The sequence below is a fragment of the Podarcis pityusensis genome, assembly GCF_964106645.2.
Source record: "Podarcis pityusensis genome assembly, chromosome: 18".
Taxonomy (NCBI): domain Eukaryota; kingdom Metazoa; phylum Chordata; class Lepidosauria; order Squamata; family Lacertidae; genus Podarcis; species Podarcis pityusensis.
Window position 1 is genome coordinate 11915768 of NC_138043.1, and position 21346 is coordinate 11937113.

Below are 21346 nucleotides of genomic sequence, written 5' to 3' on the forward strand. Positions count from 1 at the left end.
AAATCTCACCAGGCGGCCCTCAGAATGATCCCCAGCCCCCCCTCCACCTCCACCCCCCTTTTCTTCCTAATGTATCAACAAAGAAACTGAATTGTAATAATGTTACATGGCGGGGGGGGAATACGAAAGAGACATTACACACACTTTTGTAAATCAAGAAAATATTTAATAATAATAATAAAAGAATGTTCCCCAGGCCACGCCCCTCTCCCTGGGCCACGCCCCTTCTCCATGGCCACACCTCTCTCCAGGGAGGTGAGGGGCGGGTCGTCCATCTGGGAGAAGGAAAAGCCTGACCCTAAACTTGCACTGCCTTGTGGGATATTTTGGGAGAATAAATGTGTAAACCCTGCAGAAATCTGGAGAGGAGTCCCTAAGGCAGTTGGATGGTGCCTTGTCTGCCTCCTTCCGGCAGCCCAGCTGATGCCCAACGTCTCGCTCTGCTTTCCTTTTTTACTCCATCAGTGAGGCCAAGGGGGGAGGTCTCATTGTCTGGGCCATGGGTAGGCAAACTAAGGCCCGGGGGTCGGATCCGGCCCAATCATAGCTGTCAACCTTCCCTTTTTTTGCTGGAAATTCCCTTATTCCAGCGCCGTTTCCCACTGCATCCGGCTGCTATCCCGGATTGTTAGAGATCCCGTAGACTGTCCCCAGGACAGGTGAGGCTGCTGATCCCTTATTTTCAAATCTGAAAGTGACAGCTATCCGGCCCACGGACGGTCCGGGAATCAGCATGTTTTTACAGGAGTAGAATGTGTCCTTTTATTTAAAATGCATCTCTGGGTTATTTGTGGGGCATAGGAATTTGTTCATTCCCCCCCCAAAAAATATAGTTCGGCCCCCTGCTGAAAAAGCTTGCTGACCCCTGGTCTGGGCAGCCCAGGACGCCCAGACACAAGACCCAGGCCTGTGCCAAGGGGGGGTCACTTGGGTGCTGTTAGTGCAGCAGTTTGACTCCACGCCCCAAAGACACACTCCGCTGCGCCTCAGGAGCAAGGGCCAAGATCAAACAATTGCAGGCCTGTGGTACAAATTGAGCAACAGGTGAAGGAAACTTTGTGATGGATTGCTCGTCATTATGGCAATCATTCCTGGCTCTGGAACAATGGCAGTCCCTGTAAGGCACCACACACCCTGTTTATCTGGCCTTTACGAAGGACATCCTGCTTTAACGTCTGTCAGTCAAGGCCAAAGGAAGCAATTACGGTATGTAAGCAAGGATGAGCACAGTAGCCGAATGCAAATCCAGTCAGGAGCCACTGCAAATCATAGCCCCCTAGAGTTGGAAGGGGTCCCCCCCACGAGGAAGGCTAGGCTGAGAGAGAGAAGAGAGAGACTCCAACCACCTCGAAGGCCCACACTGAGCGTCACAGCTGAGTGGTGGGATTCAAACCCTCGTCTCTCCTGGGTCCTGGTCCAACACACTAACCACTGCACCACCTGCACCACCTTTCTTCGTTTGCTGACATGGGAACGAAATTCACCCACACCAGCCTTATGGCTGCCCACCACCCCAGTGCCACCTCCCCGAGCAGGAACTCCAGGCTGCCCTTTGCCCAACTCAAACCACAGCTGCCTCTTTTCCACAAGGAGGACAGAATCATACAACCTTGGAGTTGGAAGATAAAGGAGTTTTGGGGTTCCTGGGCGCAGCACGTCCTACCAGGAAGACCCCAGAGGAGTGTTGCGTTGTGGGTCAGGATTGTCAAAGCTGCTACAATTTCAATGTTCAATTCTTTATTGCCATCCCTTTTGCAAAGGCTTTCCCCTTTGAAGAAGTGAAACCAGTCCAAGAGAAGCCAGCTGCACCCGAGCCATCTGCTCGGCTTACACTGAAGGGCTAAGAACAAATTACCCCAACAAGCCCCCCCCCCATAGCTGCTGCAGCCCCTCAAATACAGAGACACACACCCTCCCTGCGGTTCTCTGTCCAGGGGAAAAGAGTTCGAGAGAGTGGGAAATCCCTCAAGGAAACATTGCCCTCTGCTGCAGGAGACGAGTTCGAGAGAGGAGCAAATCCTGCAAGGAAAGGGCATCCTCCATCGCAGTTTCCCCCATTCACACACACATCCAAAATCCCTGCCCCCCCCCAGCCTCAGAGGTTTCGGAAAACGACCTTCTTCCCGCAGACCAAGTCTGGTTGGTGGATGGCATCCCACATCACCAGCATCTCGTAAGGAACGAATCGGTGCACCAGGAGCAGCTCCTTGTAATAGCAGGGGTCAAAGGACTCGAGCTTGGATGAGGGCACGCGCACCCCCACCGTGCGGATGCCCATGTGCGAGGCGGGCGCCAGTCCGGCCCTCTCCAAGCACATGCCCAGGTAGACGTCGTCGATGGGGAACAGCTCAATGCCCAGGGACTTTTGGTAGATGTTCCGCAAGGTGAAGCCGGACATGAGGACCCCTCCGCCGCCGCAATAGGGCGGGTACGACTTGGAGGTGGTCACCTGCTCGGGGACGTAATACTTGCTCCACTTCTCGCGGATGGGGCCCACATTGGTGATCAGCTGCCCCACAAAGAGATGCTCATCTCCCGCACCCGGGATGCCGAGAAGGTAGCGCACCATGTTGTCCGTGTTGGCGAAGACGTCGTCGTCCCCGTTGAAGACGAACCGCACGCCGGGGCAGCGAGCCTCCATCCAGGCGTGGAAGAGGACCTGCTTGAGCGTCAGGTTGAAGAAGCTGTCCTGGAAGCCCCACTGCAGGATGTCCCCGTGCTCCTCCGTCTCCAGCCGCAGCAGCCGGCCAAGCTTGCGGGCATCGCGGGCATTCCCCGGGACCCCCGCCAGGAAGACCCTGCGGATGTGGACGCCCTCAAAGGTCCGCTCGTGGCCCCAGGTCTTGCGGATGATCTCCCGGCGCTCGTAGTTCCCCGGAGAGGACTTGATGGCCAGCAGGAGGAAGACCTCGTGCGAGGACTCGGGCCGCCCGCATTTCGCTGGCACGTCCAGGAGCAGCGGGAACACCTTGCAGTGCTTGTAGCGCAAAAAGTCCTGGATGTGGCCCGGCAGCTGGGCAAAGCCAGGGACGCTGGCCACGGAGATGTTCTCGCGGCACTCGGCAGCGGGGCTGCGCCAGGGCTGGGTGGCGGCAGCAGGCGCGGATGGACTTGGGGTGGCAGCTCTGGGCTCCGTCGAGACAGCAGGGTCCTCGTCCGTCTGGAGGAGAAAGCAGAGCCCCATGAAGCCCACCACACCCAAGACGGCCGCCTCCACCTTGTAGGACCAACGTCGCGACATGTCCACCTGGGAGAGAAGGGAAGAACAGAGGGGGTGAGAGGCACACGAGGGATTCCTGTGTTGCAGGGGTTGGGCTGGATGACCCTTGGGGTCCCTTCCAACCCTACAGCTCAGGGAATGAGGTAGATTCTCTCTCACACACATACGCTCACGGAGGACTGATCCAGTCAGGAACCAGAAGTAAATCACACCATGCAAATAGGAGTGGACTCTTTTCTGTTGGCAAGCGCTCCTGGGGGGGACAGCAGACCCCCAGTACCTCCCAGCGTCTCCCAGTAGGCACGTCTCTGGAATGGCATGTCCCTTCACTCCGGAGTGCCCCTCTGCAACACTTCTCATACGAAAAGTGCACACCAGTCTTTCGGCATCACGCAGCAAGAAGATAAAGACATCCAAAGATCTAAAGTACGTTTTATTCACAATATATACAGAGAACCCATAATCACGTCTGTGCCTTCCAAACTCTGGCAGAAAACCAGAAAGCACACAGCAAAATGAAAGTACAGTCCAATAACACTCTCCGACGGAAGAGATAAGACCGTCTACCGTTCCCACACTCTTCTCAGGCATCTCATGTGATTTATACTAATCACACTAACCAACATCAGTTACGTAAAATCTTAACATTTTCTAGCAAAAACAGGATCTGCACAGGCTGTCAAGCCTAGTGAGCACAGCAACTACCGTATTTTTCGCCCTATAGGATGCACTTTTCCCACTCCAAAAATGAAGGGGAAATGAGTGTGCGTGCTATGGGGCGAATGCAGGCTTTCGCTGAAGCCTGGAGAGCAAGAGGGGTCGGTGCGCACCGACTTCGCGCAGCTCTCCCATGGCTTGGGGGCCTGCACCAGAAGCCTGGGGGCCCGCTGAGCTCAGCGCCCCCCCAGGCTTCGGGCTTAGCACAGCTCTCTGCAAGCCGTGGGAGGGCTGTGCGAAGTCGCGAAGCTCTCCCACGGCTAGCAGAGAGCTTGCCTGCACCCAGAAGCTTGGGGCACGCTGAGCTCAGCACGCCCCAAGCTTCGGGCTTTGCGCAGCTCTCCCACGGCTAGCGGATAGCAGCCTGTTCTGGAGGCTGGGGTCGGGGGAAGCTCGGGCTTCCCCTGCCCCAGCCCCGCACCTGGGGGGGAAATATTTTTTTTCCTTTATTTCCCCCCCAAAAAACTAGGTTGGAAGCTACTGCCCTATGGGGCGAAAAATACGGTATTCCCCAGTAGTTCTTACCTCCATGAAGCAGTTGCAGAGACTGAAGGTCCTGGCCTCCCCATAGCCACCTAAATCCCCTCCTCTCCAGGGTTTTCCCCAAGCAATTGGAGACTGCACCTACATGCAGCCAACCTTTCCTCCTTTTCATACCTCTTCTGGTTCTGGGAGACAAAGAGGGGACAGGAGCTTGCCACCACAGGAGGAGGAGACCCTCCCTCCTCTCCTGCCTCAGATTCTGGACTTCTCTCTGCCACCAACTCTCTCCGCTCACTAAGCTGTGTTACCTCTTCTGCTTCCCACACCACACTCCTCCTCCTCATCTTCTCCTTCCAGCCATTCATCATCATCCCACCTCCAACCCCTTGTTTCTGAGCCGTCTTCATATGGGGGTTCCCTTGGGTGTCCCTGCCCATTCCTCCCGCCTCAGTCCCCTCCTCTTCAGGACTTTTCCCAAGCAATCTGAGGCTACACCTGGGTGTTAGCCAACCACGCTCTTCATACCTCTTCTGGTTCTGGCAGACCAGCAGGGAGGGGAGTTGGTCACAACAGGAGGGGGATGTGGAGGTAACGCTCCGCTTCTGCTGAGGCAAACCTCGCACCCGGCATGCAACAGTGTGCCAAGGAGCCTTGCGCCCACGCTCCCTGGCTAGAAGACAGGGTTTTCCCCCAGCCGTTTGTCCTCTCACAGATTTGGTTACGAGACATAACGCTTGGCTGGAGAATGACCGGGGACGCATTTTAGGGAAACACCTGCTAACACGTGTATTCGCTAATGCTGGAAACGTGCTTAGATGGAAATACGTCATGTTCAGAGTGGTTTCACTACTGTTTCCAGTTGCTGACTTCTGCTAATAAAAGGAGTCTCTATTGTAATACTAAACTTTACCCCAAAGGGTGTGTGTGTGTGTTCAGCAACACATGGAAGAGGACAGGCTCCTCACTCCTGATGGAACCCATCCCAGTTTTGGAAGAGTAACATTCGAAACTGGCACTAGGATCATCCTAACCCCAGGGCAGTTTCCATACAGTGAGGAGGAAATGCTGGGAAGGGGGAAAGAGGAGGAGGAAGTGGCTTCTCAGTGGCCTGGGGCAACCAGGGCTGCGTCCAGAGGGAAGATTCGAGCGCCTTGGTTTGACGTCACATCAACCATGCAGCTGATCCTAGCAAATAATAATGAGGATAATAATAATAGTCTTATTTGTACCCTGCCCAACTGACTGCGTTGCCCCAGCCACTCTGGGTGGCTTCCAGCATATACATCATCATCATCATCATCATCATCATCATAATACATCAAGCATTAACAGAGAGCCTTGTGCTCCGCTTCCCACTCTGCACGTGAACAAAGGTGTTCTTGTGCAATTGAAGAAGTCCATCAAGGAAGGATGAGAAGCTGCAAGCAAATAAGTTGGCTTCCCTGAACTGCAGAATGCAGAGGACCCTCTAGCCCTTCGTGGCACGAAAGAGGCAGACTGCGGAGAGGACTCCTGTCCGTCTCATTTAAATCCTTTTATTATTTCTACCCAGTCCATCTGGCTGGTTGCTCCAGCCGCTCTCGATTTGAGACGCCTCCACGAAATGGCTAGAGCAGGAGGTGCTCTCGGCAGCAGCCCCCAGAGGGAGGGGGCCCACACGGGGGACCGGGGTTGAGTGGGCAGAGCACTTGCGTGGCACTGTAGCAGGAACCCCCCCCCCCATCATTCAGTTTGTACAAACTTCACACACACTCACACTCACACACTACATACACTATGCTTCTGTTATAAATTCATAGAAAACCAACCATACATCGGATTTGCACTGTTCCACTTTTATTTTACTCCATGAAGGAAGGACTACAAAATGGGGAAGGTTTGATACAGGGCAGCCATAATCCTTGAGCATACCAGTACATACACAGTAGCCCTGCCCAGTTGCTATGCCAACCCTGATGGTCCTAGACAGAAGACCATCAACAACACAACGGACTGCGGACACTCAGGTTACCACCACCACCCCTCCCTCAACCCCTCCTTTCTGTGATGTATGTATGATGTTTCTGGGGGGTGGTCTTGATCTACAGGGTGGGAATTTCAAAAGTTTTTATAAGGCCTTGCACACCATTTTTCTGTGTCCTTTCCTCTCTCCTGCAAGTGAGGGGAGCACCCTGTTGCAACAGTTCAATAAAGGCCAAGCCTACAGGCTGCTTATTTGCTCCAATTTACTCTGGTTGGTGTCTTTACTTTTTGTCTAAGGGAGCCCTCGGATTTTTCCGGTAACAGTGTGTAGAAAGGTCCCAAGCTCAATCCCAACTGGCAGCTTCTCCAGGTGCTTTTTAAAAAATTATTTAATAAAATTCTATAGCACCCTTCATCCAAAGATCATGGGGTAGATCACAACATAAAAATACAAAATGAGAACACAAAATACTAGGATATTAATCTCCAAAGGCCTGGGAGAAGAGGAGCATATTTACCAGGCACCATGGGGAGAATATTCCACAAATGGGGAGCCACTGCAGAAAAGGCCCTGTTCTCATGCTGCCCCCCTCCAGACCTGTCTTGGAGGAGGCGCACAAAGACTGCCCTCAGAGAATGATCTCAGGGTCCAGGACAGTTTATATGGGGAAAGGCAGTCCAGTATTGCTGTCTTGAACAAATGCCAGTATACTGGAAGAAGCAAAGATCACCCGTGTCAAAGCAATGATTCTTCAACATCAACTTTGTTGGACTGGTCATGTTGTCCAGATGCCTGATTATCATCTTCCAAAGCAAATACTCTATTCCGAACTTAAAAATGGAAAGCGTAATGCTGGTGGTCAACAAAAGAGGTTTAAAGATGCTCTCAAGGCAAATCTAACTGGGAAACACTGGCCTGTGAGCACTCCAGTTGAAGAACAGCCTTTACCAAAGGTGTTGTGGACTTAGAAGACACTCGAACTCAGGACAAAAGGGAGAAACATTCTAAGAGGAAGAAACACTTAGCAAATTCGCACAGTGATCAACTCCCGCCCAGAAACCAATGTCCCCACCTTGGAAGGACGTGTGGATCCAAAACTGGTCTCCACAGTCACTTACGGACGCACTTTAAAAACCGAGTTTATGGAAGACAATCTTACTCGGCTACAAGGGATTGCCGAAGAAGAAGACAAAGATGATGCTGTCCTGAGCTGTTTAAGGTGTTATAGATCAAAAGCAGCACTTTGGGACTTCCGGGTCAGCGCCATTGGTGAATGGCGGAGTTCCTCCAACTGGAGGAACAGGCTCCGTGAAAACTGGGTCTTCCCGCCGCGGCGAAGGTGGGGACCTGCTAGAAATCCCAGGCAGAGGAAGCCTGGGAACGTGGGGTTCGGCAGGGCACCAGAAGCGCCCCCCTACTCGCGGGGAATCCCATCTGGGGGCTCCGGAGCGAAGTGGGGTGAGAAGCGCTGTGCTACGAACTGACTGCTACTTTCACGGAGTGAAGCCGCACAGCCATTGCCAGAGAGCGCTGACTTTTTCCTGTGGACAATTGGACTTAAAACAAGTACCCGTGAGTAGAAACGGAAAATTGGATCAAGAAATTGTTTTAATTTGGTAACGAAGCGGGAAGGTGTAAACAGGAAGTCTGCCTTCCGTTTCTTTGTATATAGACTAAAGCAAAAATTTTGCAAGCTAAAGCCGGGAAGCTGTCAAAAAAGGACTAAATTTCCTTCATTTAGAACCACTGAAACCCCCCTTGGAAGCAGGAGAAAAGGAGGGGGAACTCTGTTTAACTCTAGCAGGAGAGGGAGTGAAGAAGGATAAGTTTCCATCGTCTCTAACCTGGGAACGGGGTGTCAGAGACAGAAACTGTTGCTGAGGTTCATTGACGGTGAACGTAACACTTTGACAGATAGCCAGTGAAGAGAAACAAGTTGATTCTAATGTTGCCTTTTGCATCTTAAAGAAACAAAATATCTGAAAAATGTCTGAAATATCTGAAAAGTGAAAGTAACTTTCCTTTGTCTTTAAAAAAAAATATGGCTACAAGTAGATTGTCTCCTCTAGAGGGAGCTTGCTAAATTGTTGTTGCAGCATATTTGAGACCCAACATCTGTGAGATTAAGACTGTGGGAACAGACTTTTTCGACCTTGAACAAAGATGAGCTGGGAGAAAGACTGGCTGCTTGCTCTATGCAAGACAAATGCTTTGCTGGAACAGATGCATGAAAAGATGGACTTGATGAATGAGAAATTGGATTTGACTGTTGTGGTTAATAACATTGATGCAGAAATCATCCAAGAACCAACCTATCAATCTGTACCGACTGGGCAAGTGCAGTTGACAATGGAGGAGGATGTGGCTGCACCTCAAATAGTACAAATGGAGAGACCCGAGGTCCTACAGGAGCATAAGCCACTGTTATTGAAGATTGAAGCTGGAGTGGGCCAAGGGGAGTCTGGAGATGAGGAGACTTCTAGCTTTGGAGAGACTCTGAAATTTGATTTTAAATTCATTTTGGATTACATCGAGGACTGTGGGGAGTGGGACTGTGGGGAATGGGTGAGCTGGATGAAGGGTGATGGAGACAATTTTGGGTTGGAATCCCCCAGAGACCTACTCCTCAACGAGAAAGGAAAGAAACTAAGACAGAGACCAACAAGAGACAAGGAAAAGGGCAAGCACAAACAAGATGAAGAAGAATTGCAGAAGGGACATGGAAGAGATTTAAGGGCCTCGGACATAAGGCTTCCAGGTTGATGGACTAGACAGAATGGACAATAAGGACAATAAGGACTGACATGACCTGAGACCAGGAAGAAGAGACGCTGGATGATGATTGGAAGAGAATTTATAATGGAAACTTTTTTATTTTAGAATCAGCTAATGAATATTAGGGAAAATGTGGGAATGAAACTATATGACTCTAGCAGAAATGATATTAGGAGTTATGAATATTTGAAATTTAAGATTTAAGTTTTAAGGCACTTAGGGGTAAGATAAGGTTAAATAAATTAAGGTAATCTGAATAATAGAATATGGGGAAAGATGGTAAGGATTTGTTGAGTTAATTATTAGGTTAAATTGTTAAGATAAATTTTATAACAAAAATTGAGAAAGATGGAAAGAATTTGCTGAAATAATTACTAAACTAGAATACAAAAACGGAGGTGTGAGGAGGTCAATGAAACAAGCAAATGGAAATTATGGATATGCAATTTGGGATTTGTGTTTTTTTTCGTTTTTTCTCTTTTTTACATTTTGTGCTTTTCTCTTTTTTTATTGTCTTCTTTTTCTTTTTTCTTTTTTTGTTTTGTAGTGTTGTTTGCTATTTTTTATTTTTCTTGTAATCTTGAAATTATCAATAAATATTATTTAAAAAACACACACAAAAGCAGCACTTTGAATTGGGCAGCTCCTAATGTCAAGAGAAAATAATGGCAACGTATCTGCAAAGGCCTTCCCCAGCCACTCTGGGCAGCTCCCAACAGAATATTAAAAGCACAATAAACCGTCAGACATTAAAAACTTCCCTAAACAGGGTTGCCTTTAGATGTCTTCTAAAAGTCAAATAGTTGTTCATTTCCTTGACATCTGATGGGAGGGCGTTCCACAGGGCAGGCGCCACTACCAAGAAGGCCCTTTGCCTGGTTCCCTGCAACTTCACTTCTTGCAATGAGGATTGCAAGAACCACCTCGGAGGTGGACCTCAGTGTCTGGACTGAACGATGGGGGTGGAGACACTCCTTCAGGTATACCGGGCCGAGGACGTTTAGCACCAACACTTTGAATTGTACTCAGAAACGTACTGGGAACCAATGTAGGTCTTTCAGGACCGGTGTAATATGATCCTGGCAGCCACTACCAGTCACCAGTCTAGCTGCCACATTTTGGATTAGATGTAGTTTCCGTGTCACCTTCAAAGGTAGCCCCACGGAGATCTCATTGCAGTAGTCCAGAGCATGCACCACTCTGGCAAGACAGTCTGCGGTCAGGTAGGGTCTCTGCCTGCATACCAGATGGAGCTGGTAAACAGCTGCCCTGGACACAGAACTGACCTGCGCCTCCATGGACAGCTGTGAGCCCAAAATGACTCCCAAGCTGCGCACCTTCTCCTTCAGGACCAGGAAGTCCCCCACCCCTGTCCACCCCCTGTCCCCCCAAACAGTACTTCTGTCTTGTCAGGATCCAACCTCAATCTATTTGCCGCATTCCATCCCCCAACCGCCTCTAGGCACCCACATAGGGGTCCCTCCCAACTCTATGAGCCTAACTCACAAACAAAATACAATAATGCTGTAATACTGATTGCAACACCATTCTTTGTAGCCCTGAACTGTGCATTGATGGAGGGGGGTAGCTGGAGCAGGAGATTCTTGCTCTCAGGGTCATGGGTTTGAGCCCCACCTTGGCCACTTCAGGGGGTTGGTCTAGATGACACTCAGGGTCCCTTCCAACTCTACAATTAAATTTAAAAACAACAACACCATCACTGCGGGCTTGTCCTTTTGCACCTGGAGGGCTTCTCCTTCTCTTCATCTAGGCAAGCTCTGGACTGTAAACACCCTGCCTGACTCTCCAAGGACATGACAAGAGACAGCAAAGGTTTAAGTCTCTTGAGAGCCAGTGTGGTGTAGTGGTGAAGAGTGGTGGACTCGTCATCTGGGGAACCGGGTTCGCATCTCCGCTCCTCCACATGCAGCTGCTGGGTGACCTTGGGCCAGTCACACTTCTTGAAGCCTCTCAGCCCCACTCACCTCACAGAGTGTTTGTTGTGGGGCAGGAAGGGAAAGGAGAATGTCAGCCGCTTTGAGACTCCTTTGGGTAGTGATAAAGCGGGATATCAAATCCAAGCTCCTCTTCTTCCCCTAGTTTCCTTTTCTCTGACCTGTGGTTATAATTACAGTGGTACCTCAGGTTACATACGCTTCAGGTTACAGACTCCGCTAACCCAGAAATAGTGCTTCAGGTTAAGAACTTTGCTTCAGGATGTGAACAGAAATCGTGCTCTGGCGGTGTGGCGGCAGCAGGAGGTCCCATTAGCTAAAGTGGTGCTTCAGGTTAAGAACAGTTTCAGGTTAAGTACGGACCTCCAGAATGAATTAAGTACTTAACCCGAGGTACCATTGTATTCCTAGATCCTCTTCCTCCTTCCCAGCCAAGACCGGGGGACAGAGGGGGAGAACTAAAATCCAAAGGCTTGTCAATTTCTTTTTTTTTTGACTGGTTTTGTCTTATCTATTATACCTTTTATTTCTTATTTCTGATATTTCTATTATGTGGGGTATTTTTATTATTAAAAAAAAAAAGGGAAATTGTGGAATAAAAATGGGGTGGGCCCTGGGAAAGGAATTTTTGGTTTTTTATCAAGGGTATTGATGAGGAGTGTAGAAATTTTAAATTCGAACAATGGTCTAAACAAATTAAGTTTTTAATCAGAACTGAGAGCTTGTGGAGCCAACAACATGAAACAGGAATATGATAGGGGTGGGGGAAGGGGGGAGCCCCAGAAAGTGGATATATGAAAATAAGGTTCTGAATGTATTTTAACTCTTACTTTCTGTATTTTTGAAAATTTTAATAAACATTATTTTAAAAAAAAAAAAAAAGACTTGGTCTCTCTCTGTGTGTGTGTTGTGGCAACAAGTCCCGCAGAGCCACTGGTGCCAAGCGCTTGTTATCTCCCTGTTTGCTTTTTCCAAGCCACAGGCTCCAATTAAAGGAGTCCTTATCTGGCAATATCTCCCAGCAAACAATCTGCACAGCCAGCCCAGAGAGGTTTCAAAGTGCAAAGGCAGCAAGGAACAAATTCCCAAAATGCGAAAAGAAAAGAAACTTTAAAAATCCTTTCAAGATGGTGAAATGGAGTCATAAAATTGGAGGGTTGGAAGGGACCCCGAGGGTCATCCAGTCCAACCCCCTGCCATGCAGGAAGCACAGGAATCCCTGTCAGGTGGCCCCCAACCTCTGCTTAGAAACCTCCCAACACCTTCTTTCATGGGAGTCCACTCTGCCATCGAAGGACTCTTACCCTCAGAAACTTATTCCAGATGATAAGCCAGAATCGCCTTCTTCACCCTTTGAATCCGCCAGTTTGGATCCTGCCCTCTGCCAGTTGCATCTTCGACTTGAGCAGTTCTTTGGTCTGTTTCGGAGAAAGGAACTCCCTGCACCTCGCAGCAAATTTAATTCCCGGTTCCAAATACTGAGACTTCCTCTTCTCACCTGTCCTCCTGTTTTGCTCCAACCAAGAAACTTGCACTTGGCCTCTGCTTGCACCTGAAGCCATTGCTTCCGCTCTCACTTCCCTTTCTAGCTATTTAGGGGCCTGTTTTGCAACCTCCGACAATTTCCGGAAGGCATTAATAACTCAGTTTCCTGCATCGACTTTGCTAAGGCACAAACTGACTCCAGACCAGTTGGGAAATGCTCTCTTTGATATATTTATCTCAGGGTGCTTCACTCATCAAAACACAGGGAGCCGCGTTATTTACCAGTCTGGGTGGGTTGTGGACTAGATGACCCTGCAGTGGCTTTCCGGCAGATTTCAGGATTGAACCTGAGGACTTCTGCAGGAGCTAAGTTTCTAGACCTCATGCTTTTGGAAAAAAGGATGGGTTTGAATGGAACGCCAGAAGTTGCTTTGCACTGAGGCCTAATGAGCAACTCTCCCCAGTAGGTCTTGCCCCAATGAGGCAGTTGCAGACCCTCCAGGGTCCCAGTTTCCCAGGGACAGTTCCGGAACTACAAATACTGTCCCAGTTTCCCTCTTGACCCCAGAATGTCCCGCTTTCCCTTTTTCTCCATGTCTCAGAGAACATGAAAAGTGGTCTGCATGTAGGTGCAAAAACAGAGCCCTGTTTATGCGGAAAATAAAATCCCTGCACCAAATGAAGGAAACAATGAAGCCGGCAGACGGAGCCCTGCCTATAATTTTGAAGGCAATGGCCACCACTCTGCTTCAAGGTCTTTCACTGTAATGCTTCCACAGCCAGCCATTTCTTGAAAACGAAGGGAGTGTCTCTTCCTTATTTGCAACAGCAAGAACTGATTGACAGTGGAACAGACTCCCATGAGAAGTGGTGGACTCTCCTTTCTTGGAGGTTGGGTGGCCCTCTGTCTGGGATGCTTTAGCTGAGATTGAGCCTTGCAGGGGGTTGGGCTGGATGACCCTCAGGGTCCCTTCCAACTCCACATTTCTATGATTCTCCCTGCTAACAATTCCTGCCTTGCAGGGGCTTGGATGAGATGATCCTCAGAGTTCCTTCCAGCTCTGCACTTCTATGATTCAATACGCCTGTCTTCTCAGGGGCTGAAGATCCCTAAGAGCTGAGGAATCCAGATAGACTGTCCCTGGACCTGGAGGTTCCAAAAGAAGAGCTGAATTGCTAGATCAGACCCAAAAAGGGCCCGTCTGTCCAGCATCCTGTTCTCACAGAAGCCCTGCAAGCAGGATTCCAGCAAAAGTGCCCTCTCCCCTCCTGGGGATGCCAGGCACGGGGATTCAGGAGTACACATTGTCTCTGACTGTGGAGCACAGGCACCCTGGCTAGTAGCCATCAATAGCCCTCTCCTCCTCCATGGATTTGGCCAATCCTCTTTGAAAGCCATGCAAGTTGGTGGCCACTCCTGTGGCAGGGAGTTCCACAGCTTAACTCTGAGCACCTCTGAGAGCAGGAGCTGGCCTGATCCCATCAGGTAGTTCTTCTGTCACTGGTGGAATGTTGCAGGGCTGCAACCAAACCAGAGGCCGCGTCAAAAAGGGGACCCCTCCCTCATCGGGCAGACCCCACCTCAAGTCACATTCCAAGCACACCGCCGCACGGCATTCGCCTCTGCATTGCACACAAAACTGGCCCCAAGAGAAATCCAGCCCAGGACATTCTGCTAGCTCAGAATGCAGCTAAGCTGGTTTATTTGCGGGTGGAAATTGCCATCAGCCTCTTTGGACTCAATCCAAGGTGGCCAAAAATGAGGCGAGGTCCACCCAGGGCAGTGCTGTGTGGTGAGGAGGTCAGCCATTTCACACAGAATCATCAAAATGGAAAGGGTCCCTGAGGGTCATCTAGCCCAACCCCCTGCAATACAGGAATATATCACCCAACGTGGGACCCAAACCCATGACCCTGAGATTCCAGCTGTATAGTTCTGATAATCTAGCTGCGATTCCTAGTTGTGAACAAGTCCTCAAAGTCAGGCTGAGAGTGAGAGACTGGCCCCCAAAGCATCACCCCATGAGCTCTGTAAGGCTGAGCAGGGAGATTGGGACCCTGGTCCCTCGCTGGTCCTAGTCCAGCACTCTAACCACTGCGCCACCGCTGCCTCCACAAATCTCAGCTAGATAGGAACCAGGGCAGGGGGTTGGGCTGGATGACCCCTGGGGTCCCTTCCACCTCTACTGTTCCACGAATGGTCTAGCTCAGCAGAAGGCAGCTTTGGCTACATCAATCTGTCCTGTTTCAATCTTTTTGGGAGCCAAATTCAGGGTGACCTCTACTCAGAGTAGACTCACCGAAACCAGAGCAAGCTCAGTGAGCCACGCCAGCTGATTTGGGCAGGTTCTGCTCCGAGTGAGATGCCACCTCCGGAGGAAGAAGTGGCTTATTTTATTTTGCAAACTGGACCAAAAAACAATTTCCAGAGAAAAAAGGGATAAATCTGAGTCTTCCAGCTCAGCCGGCAGCAGATCTCCGGGACTGGGGGAAGGGTGCCTCTTCCAGCCCTACCTGGAGACATTGTGGGGTTCAAATCCCCCCACCTGGCCATGAAAGGTCTGACCTGGGGAGCCAGCTGTGTAGCCTCTCAGTCTAGCCTTCCTCGAAGGATTGTTGTACAGTTCACATGGAGAGAGAGAGAGAGAGAGAGAGAGAGAGAGAGAGAGAGAGAGAGAGAGAGAGAGACATTCCCCCTTCTCACTGGCTGGGATCTTTGGAACTCCCTTCCTCAGGAAAACAGCCCAGATCCTTCCTGGCTGAAGATTTCCTTGTTCCAACAGTCTTTGGGGAGCTGACTGCTTTAATGAAAAGTTGCTGCTGTTTCTATTTAAAACAGATTTTATAGATATAGATAGTCTTATTTCTATCAATGTTTAACTGCTTTTTAATGACCCCCCCCAAATGCGGTTCTTGCTTTTATATGTCAGCTGCCTTGAGTCCCTTTCACGTGGCGTATAAATAAATACATAAGAATAAATGAAAGCATCTTCTGGAACAGCCTGCAGGGCGCCAGTCTCTTCCAGCTCTTCCAAACTACAACTCCCAGAGGCCCCAAACCAGCGCCGCACGGAGGACATCAATCCCTGCAGGGCTGATCACCGCTGTGCCTGTTTACTGCTCAGTATGGCTCTTCATTTTTTGGATTATTTACTTTTTATACCATTTAACTCTTGCCAGTTTTTTTTTTAATCTTCATCCAGAAATAGTGTTTAACAGCTGCAAAGATTTATAATAGCTAAAAAGCAAACACTAAGATTATAAAGCAATAGCTAAAAGGTAAGTGCTAAGGTTATAATAGCTTTAAAGTGCTTAAGGTTATAACAGCTAAAAACTGGAAGGGAAAAAAGCACATGTCCCACTACACCTGGATGGGTTGAGAAAAATCTGGAAACTAAGATAATTACAACCAGCCCTGCGTGTTAATAGGGAGGAAATAGATTTATTTATTTTTTTGGCAATGTTTTGGATCAACAAGTTCAGAGACAAAGTCCAGCCTAATGCTGCTTTGAACCTGCTGTGACAATATTTCTTTATCATGGGTTTATTGTGCTTATCTGGAGAATAATAATCATCATAATAATTTATTATTTATACCCCGCCCATCTGGGTGGGTTTCCCCAGTCACTCTGGGCGGCTTCCAACAGAATATTAAAATACAATAGTCTACAGACACACATCCTAATTCTAATTGGGGTTTTTTGTCCCCCCCCCCCAAAGCACCAAGGCTTCTGAATGGACTCACCCAGAGACTGAGCCTCCTCTCCGCCTTGCAGGACTCCGGCAAAGAGTCCGTCTGCCTCGCGCACCTGGTAGCCTGACTCACCTGGGCAGGTAAGGGGGCGGGGCCAGGCGGGGCCAAGGGGCGGGGCTTGAAGGTACCCCCACGCCCAGAGCAAGGTCGGCTCCAAGCACCCCAAAAAGGAAGGGGGGAAGCAGAGCGAGGTCCTGCCTGGCTTGTGGAAGGAGAGCCTGATAAGATTACAGGTGTGTGGTTGAGAGAAAAGAGGAATAATCTCAAGGGCGTGGAGGAAGGGAACCAGATCTCCCAGGCAACACCTGGGCGGCTTAATTCCCCCTCGCTGGACCCACAGGGTCCAATTTTGTCTTCTCCCCACCCCGTTTTGGAAAAATAATAGTAGTAGTAAATAAATGAATAAATGCTTTACAGTTCTACGATTCTCTGACAGTATTCGTGTTTACCATGCTTTTTATCATGTTTTTATTACTGGTGCAATATTACCCTGGGATCTTTTGATAAAAGGGTATATAAATGGAATAAATAATAATAATGTTGCAACAATATGTAGGGGAAGGGGGGGGTGAAGAAAACAGACTTTATAAATTGTTATTTCATACAATTTATCTGCCAGTTGGTTGTAAAGGGAAAGCGGTTTGCAAGGAAGATGAAATGATAATGTTATCACTAAAAATTTAATTTGGCTAATTAAACCATCTGTTGCCTTTTAAACGGGGTGGGGTGGCGTGCTGTTTTCATTTGTTACTTTGCTATGTAATTTTCTGTTTTTATATTGTACGCTGCCCTGTGATCCTCAGGTGAACAGATGAATGTCATAAATAATAATAATTTAAAACCTGCAGAAAGTTTGCAAACCACCACAACTTAAAACTTTAGAAAGAACACATCTTTTAACTGCTGCGAGAGTACAGTTGGCAGGATGGGGGGGTCAGAATCATGACAAGGACTAACCATAGTACGATGCAAACAGCCTTATTGGGGAAAGTGACTCAAAAGAAGAAGAAGAAGAAGAAGAGTTTGGATTTGATATTCCGCCTTTCACTCCCTTTAAGGAGTCTCAAAGCGGCTAACATTCTCCTTTCCCTTCCTGCCCCACAACAAACACTCTGTGAGGTGAGTGGGGCTGAGAGGCTTCACAGAAGTGTGACTGGCCCAAGGTCACCCAGCAGCTGCAGGTGGAGGAGCGGAGACACGAACCCAGTTCCCCAGATTACGAGACTGCCACTCTTAACCACTACACCACACTGGCTCTCAGCAGCAGCAAGGAATTAAGATTAAATTGTGAGTGGTTAACTTCTACTCGGGATCAGAAGTCTGTAATTAAGTCTCTGTTGGCGATTCATGGAGGCTTTGTAAAGAATCACAGAATCATAGAATTGCAGGGATGGTGGGAACCCTGAGGGTCATCCAGTCCAACCCCCTGCAATGCAGGAATCTTTTGCCCAAAGCGGGGCTCGAACCCACGCCCCTGAGATTGAGTCCCCTGCTCTACCAGTTGAGCCATCTCAGACTCTGTTCCACTTGCCTGCGCAGTGACTGAGCTCAGGTAACCACAGTTACAAAATGTATTATTTGAGCGACCTGCATAGACAAAGGCGGAGAAAGCCGATGAGATGGCTATTCTTTGAAACTGATTTATGACTCTTGGCTCATCTGAGAATAAAACTGTATGTTTAAAATGTTGAAACTTGATAAAAATTAAATTGGAAAAAAATGAATTGAGGGGACACCAAACTAGGAGGGGTCACAGGAGATTCAAAATGACCACAACACATTGCAGACCTGGGCGCAAGCTAACAAATGAATTTCAGTCGGGACAGATGTCAGGTTTGGCACTTCGGCAGGAAGAACCAGAGGCAAAAATATAGGAAGGGGGACACCTGGCTTACTAGCAGGACCTGTGAAGAGGATCTCTAGGGGTCTTGGTGGACCACAAGCTGAACATGAGTCCACAGGGTGATGCAGCAGCAGAAAAAGTGAGTGCTCTTCTAGGCTGTATAAAGAGAAGCATAGTGTTCAGATCAAGGGTATAAACCACTGAGCCTAGGGCTTGCCGATCAGAAGGTCGGCGGTTTGAATCCCCGCAACGACGGGGTGAGCTCCCGTTGCTCGGTCCCTGCTCCTGCCAACCTAGCAGTTCAAAAGCATGTCAAAGTGCAAGTAGATAAATAGGTACCGCTCTGGCGGGAAGGTAAACGGTGTTTCCGTGCGCTGCTCTGCTTCGCCAGAAGCGGCTTAGTCCTGCTGGCCACATGACCTGGAAGCTGTACGCCGGCTCCCTCGGCCAATAAAGCGAGATGAGCGCCGCAACCCCAGAGTCGTCTGCAACTGGACCTAATGGTCAGGGGTCCCTTTACCTTTAGTGTTCAGATCAAGGGGAAAAACAGAACTGCTCTCTTCTGCCTTGGTGAGACCACACCTGGAGTCCTGTGTCCAATTCTGGGTGCCACAATTTAAGAAGGGTGCTGGCAAACTGGAATGTATGCAGAGGTTGTCTGTATGCCAGCAAGACCTTTTCTACCATGGAAAGGAGGTGGCGGACTCTCCTTCCTTGGAGGTTCATAAGTGGAGGTTGTTTGACCATCTGCCAGGGTGCTTTAGCAGAGATTCCTGCTTTGCAGGGGGGTTGGACTGGATGACCCTTGGGGTCCCTTCCTACCCTATATTCCTGAGATTCTTTGACCTCAGAAGATGTTGGAGAGTTAATTGGAGAGTTCTGAAACTGGTAGGCTGACCATGGGGGGTATAGTTGCGATTCTGGCCCTGCAGGAACTAACTACACCAGGGGTCAGCAAACACCAGGGGTCATTTTCAGTCCACTGTCCCTCAGACCTTGTGGGGGGCCGGATTATATTTTGGAGAGAAAAATAAAGAACAAATTCCTATGCCCCACAAATAACCCAGAAATGCATTTTAAAAGACATCTGAAGGCAGCCCTGTTTAGGGAAGCTTTTGATGTTTAACAGACTATTGTATTTTAATAATTTGTTGGAAGCCGCACAGAGTGGCTGGGGAAACCCAGCCAGATGGGCCTGATATAAATAATAATATATTGTTATTATTATTTTAATTATTGCAGTGGGTTGGGCTAGATGACCCCTGGGTGCCCCTTCCAACGCTGTTTCTAGGAGAACAGCACCTGCAGATATGCCCAGTTTGTTGTTCCCCAGGCATGATGAACGCCTTCCGCAGCAGCCGTGTCACCATCCCTGAGCAAACAGTCAGGGGCTCTGACCAGACTTTCCTGTTCTACCTGCAGGCTTACTTGCAGACACCCTGTTTGCACTGGATGTTCTCTCTCTCACACACACACATTCCTTCTCCCCTTCCACCATCGTCTTGCACAGCCTGAGGACGTGCAATGAAGCTGAGTGTTGTGAAATTCAGGACAGATAAAAGGAAGCAGCAGAGCTGAACCGGGGTACTCCCTGCCACAGGATGTAGCGATGGCCAGCAACTTGGATGGCTGCAAAAGAGGATGAGGGCCAATTTGTGGCCATGGATGGCTGTGCCCTGCCTCCGCAGTGGACATGCTTCTGGGTGGCAGTTGCAGGAAACCTCAGGAGGAGAGGATGGTCTTGTGTTCGAATCCTGTTTGCGTGTTTCCCATAATGGGCATCTGCTTGGCCACTGTGAGAACAGGATATTTGATGATGATGATGATGATGATGATGATTTGCTAGGCATGACCCAGTAGCCCCTTCTTATGTTCCAACAATTTAAAAAAATGAAAAAAACACTGTTATATTACCAAGCATTAATATACAATGGTGTATATTCTTATTATCCTAATGTGCATATAATTGTCAATAACTTATTTTTCTTTCTTTTCCATCCTCATTTGCTCTTTTCTTTTTCTTCTCTTTTTATAAATGAAATTCTTCTAATAAAATATTAATAATAAAACATTCCAACTGTCTTATTATTATTATTATTATTATTATTATTATTATTATTATTTACTATGCCTGATCCACTGCCTCTTGTGGCAAAGAGTCCAGTTTATCTAAGAAGCCCTTCCTCTCCTCTCTCAAATCTCCCAATGTTCAGCTTCACCTGATTGTCTGAGAGTTCTAATGGGAAAAGGAGGAAAACTTCCAGTGGGAGGGAGTTCCGCAGTCCAGCTAAGCGCCGGGTGACAAAGGTACTTCCTTTTCTGCGTCCTGAATTTGTCAGCGTGGAATCTGCTTATGCTGTAAATGTGTTTCAAAGAAAGATTTTAGGAAACTTTAAAAACCAGCGCACACAAAGTCGTTTTTTAGAAAAACAAGTGGTTTTTATTATTAAAAGAGCAACTTTTCCAACAGCAATCCCCCCCTTTTTTTTCACCCTTAGCAGCTTGGAAAATGGGAGAGCGCCTCCTCCCGACTTCTGGGCTGTGACGCAGCTTAGGAATGAAAGATGGAGAATACAAAATAACAATAAAAATAATATGGAGCGATTTGTAGTAAGGGAGGAACGTCTTGCCCTTCGGTGCAAAATCCCTTCCGCCTCGAACTGCGCACGGATCCGCCTCCTCCTCCATTCCTCCATTCCCAGGTGGCTGCTTCTCTCTCCCCAACTCCAGTGTTTTAAAATCCAGGTGAAAAATAATTTAAAAACACGCAAACATCTCCTTCCTGTCGCAAGACACACTTTTGGAACAAACCGGAGGCGACTGCTGGGACGGGGTCTGATCAGGAGCCAGCGAGGTAAATCCCTGGAAAAGGAGAGCAAGGGGGGAACTTTGGGATTCCTGCCTTGCAGCAGGTCAGACTAGATGACCGCTAGTGCCCCTCCCGACTCTGCCAGCCCCCATTCCTACTACCTGTGGCGAACCTCTTCTTGACCAGCGACATGCGGTACCCGCTGCCCACCAGCTCCACATCTGCCCCGGAAAGGGTGCTCCCCTCGCTGGTGAACTGGGCTGCCACGGGGCTGGGCTTGCTGGGACCAGTCAGGGGTTCCCAGCTGGCCAGGAGGCGGCCGGATCCTGCAGAGAAAAGAGA

General features: G+C 48.9%; 2 protein-coding genes and 1 long non-coding RNA gene across 5 annotated transcripts in view; 1 reads left to right on the forward strand and 2 right to left on the reverse strand.

The window, feature by feature from the left end:
* Positions 1-144: 144 nt before the first annotated feature.
* On the reverse strand, positions 145-16438 carry B3GNT3 (UDP-GlcNAc:betaGal beta-1,3-N-acetylglucosaminyltransferase 3). 3 transcript variants are annotated; one of them, XM_080988618.1, is made up of 2 exons: positions 16344-16438; positions 145-3247 (listed from the first exon to the last, which is right to left on the reverse strand). In XM_080988618.1, exon 2 carries the CDS (start codon positions 3239-3241, stop codon positions 2096-2098), a length of 1146 nt encoding a protein of 381 aa, XP_080844744.1. In that variant the 5' UTR covers positions 3242-3247; positions 16344-16438; the 3' UTR covers positions 145-2095. The 3 variants fall into 3 exon arrangements, with proteins under 3 accessions (XP_080844744.1, XP_080844745.1, XP_080844746.1); XM_080988619.1 differs by lacking the exon at positions 16344-16438 and adding an exon at positions 12418-12677; XM_080988620.1 differs by lacking the exon at positions 16344-16438 and adding an exon at positions 3388-3916.
* Positions 16332-20264, forward strand: LOC308467184. Its single transcript, XR_013981147.1, has 2 exons — positions 16332-16432; positions 19706-20264. It is a non-coding gene; the product is annotated as an uncharacterized lncRNA (long non-coding RNA).
* Positions 20265-20902: 638 nt separating this feature from the next.
* Positions 20903-21346, reverse strand: part of FCHO1 (FCH and mu domain containing endocytic adaptor 1) — a 33895-nt gene continuing 33451 nt past the window's right edge. The window contains exons 27-28 of the mRNA XM_080988597.1: positions 21166-21330; positions 20903-21057 (exon numbers count right to left, since the gene is read on the reverse strand). Coding sequence (XP_080844723.1) covers positions 21035-21057; positions 21166-21330 — 188 coding nt within the window. The 3' untranslated portion in view covers positions 20903-21034. The remainder of the gene's footprint in view (positions 21058-21165; positions 21331-21346) is intronic.

What these genes read in the sequence shown, in the direction of transcription:
- B3GNT3 (XM_080988618.1), bottom strand. Translation starts at nt 3,241, where the DNA reads ATGTCGCGACGTTGGTCCTACAAGGTGGAGGCGGCCGTCTTGGGTGTG.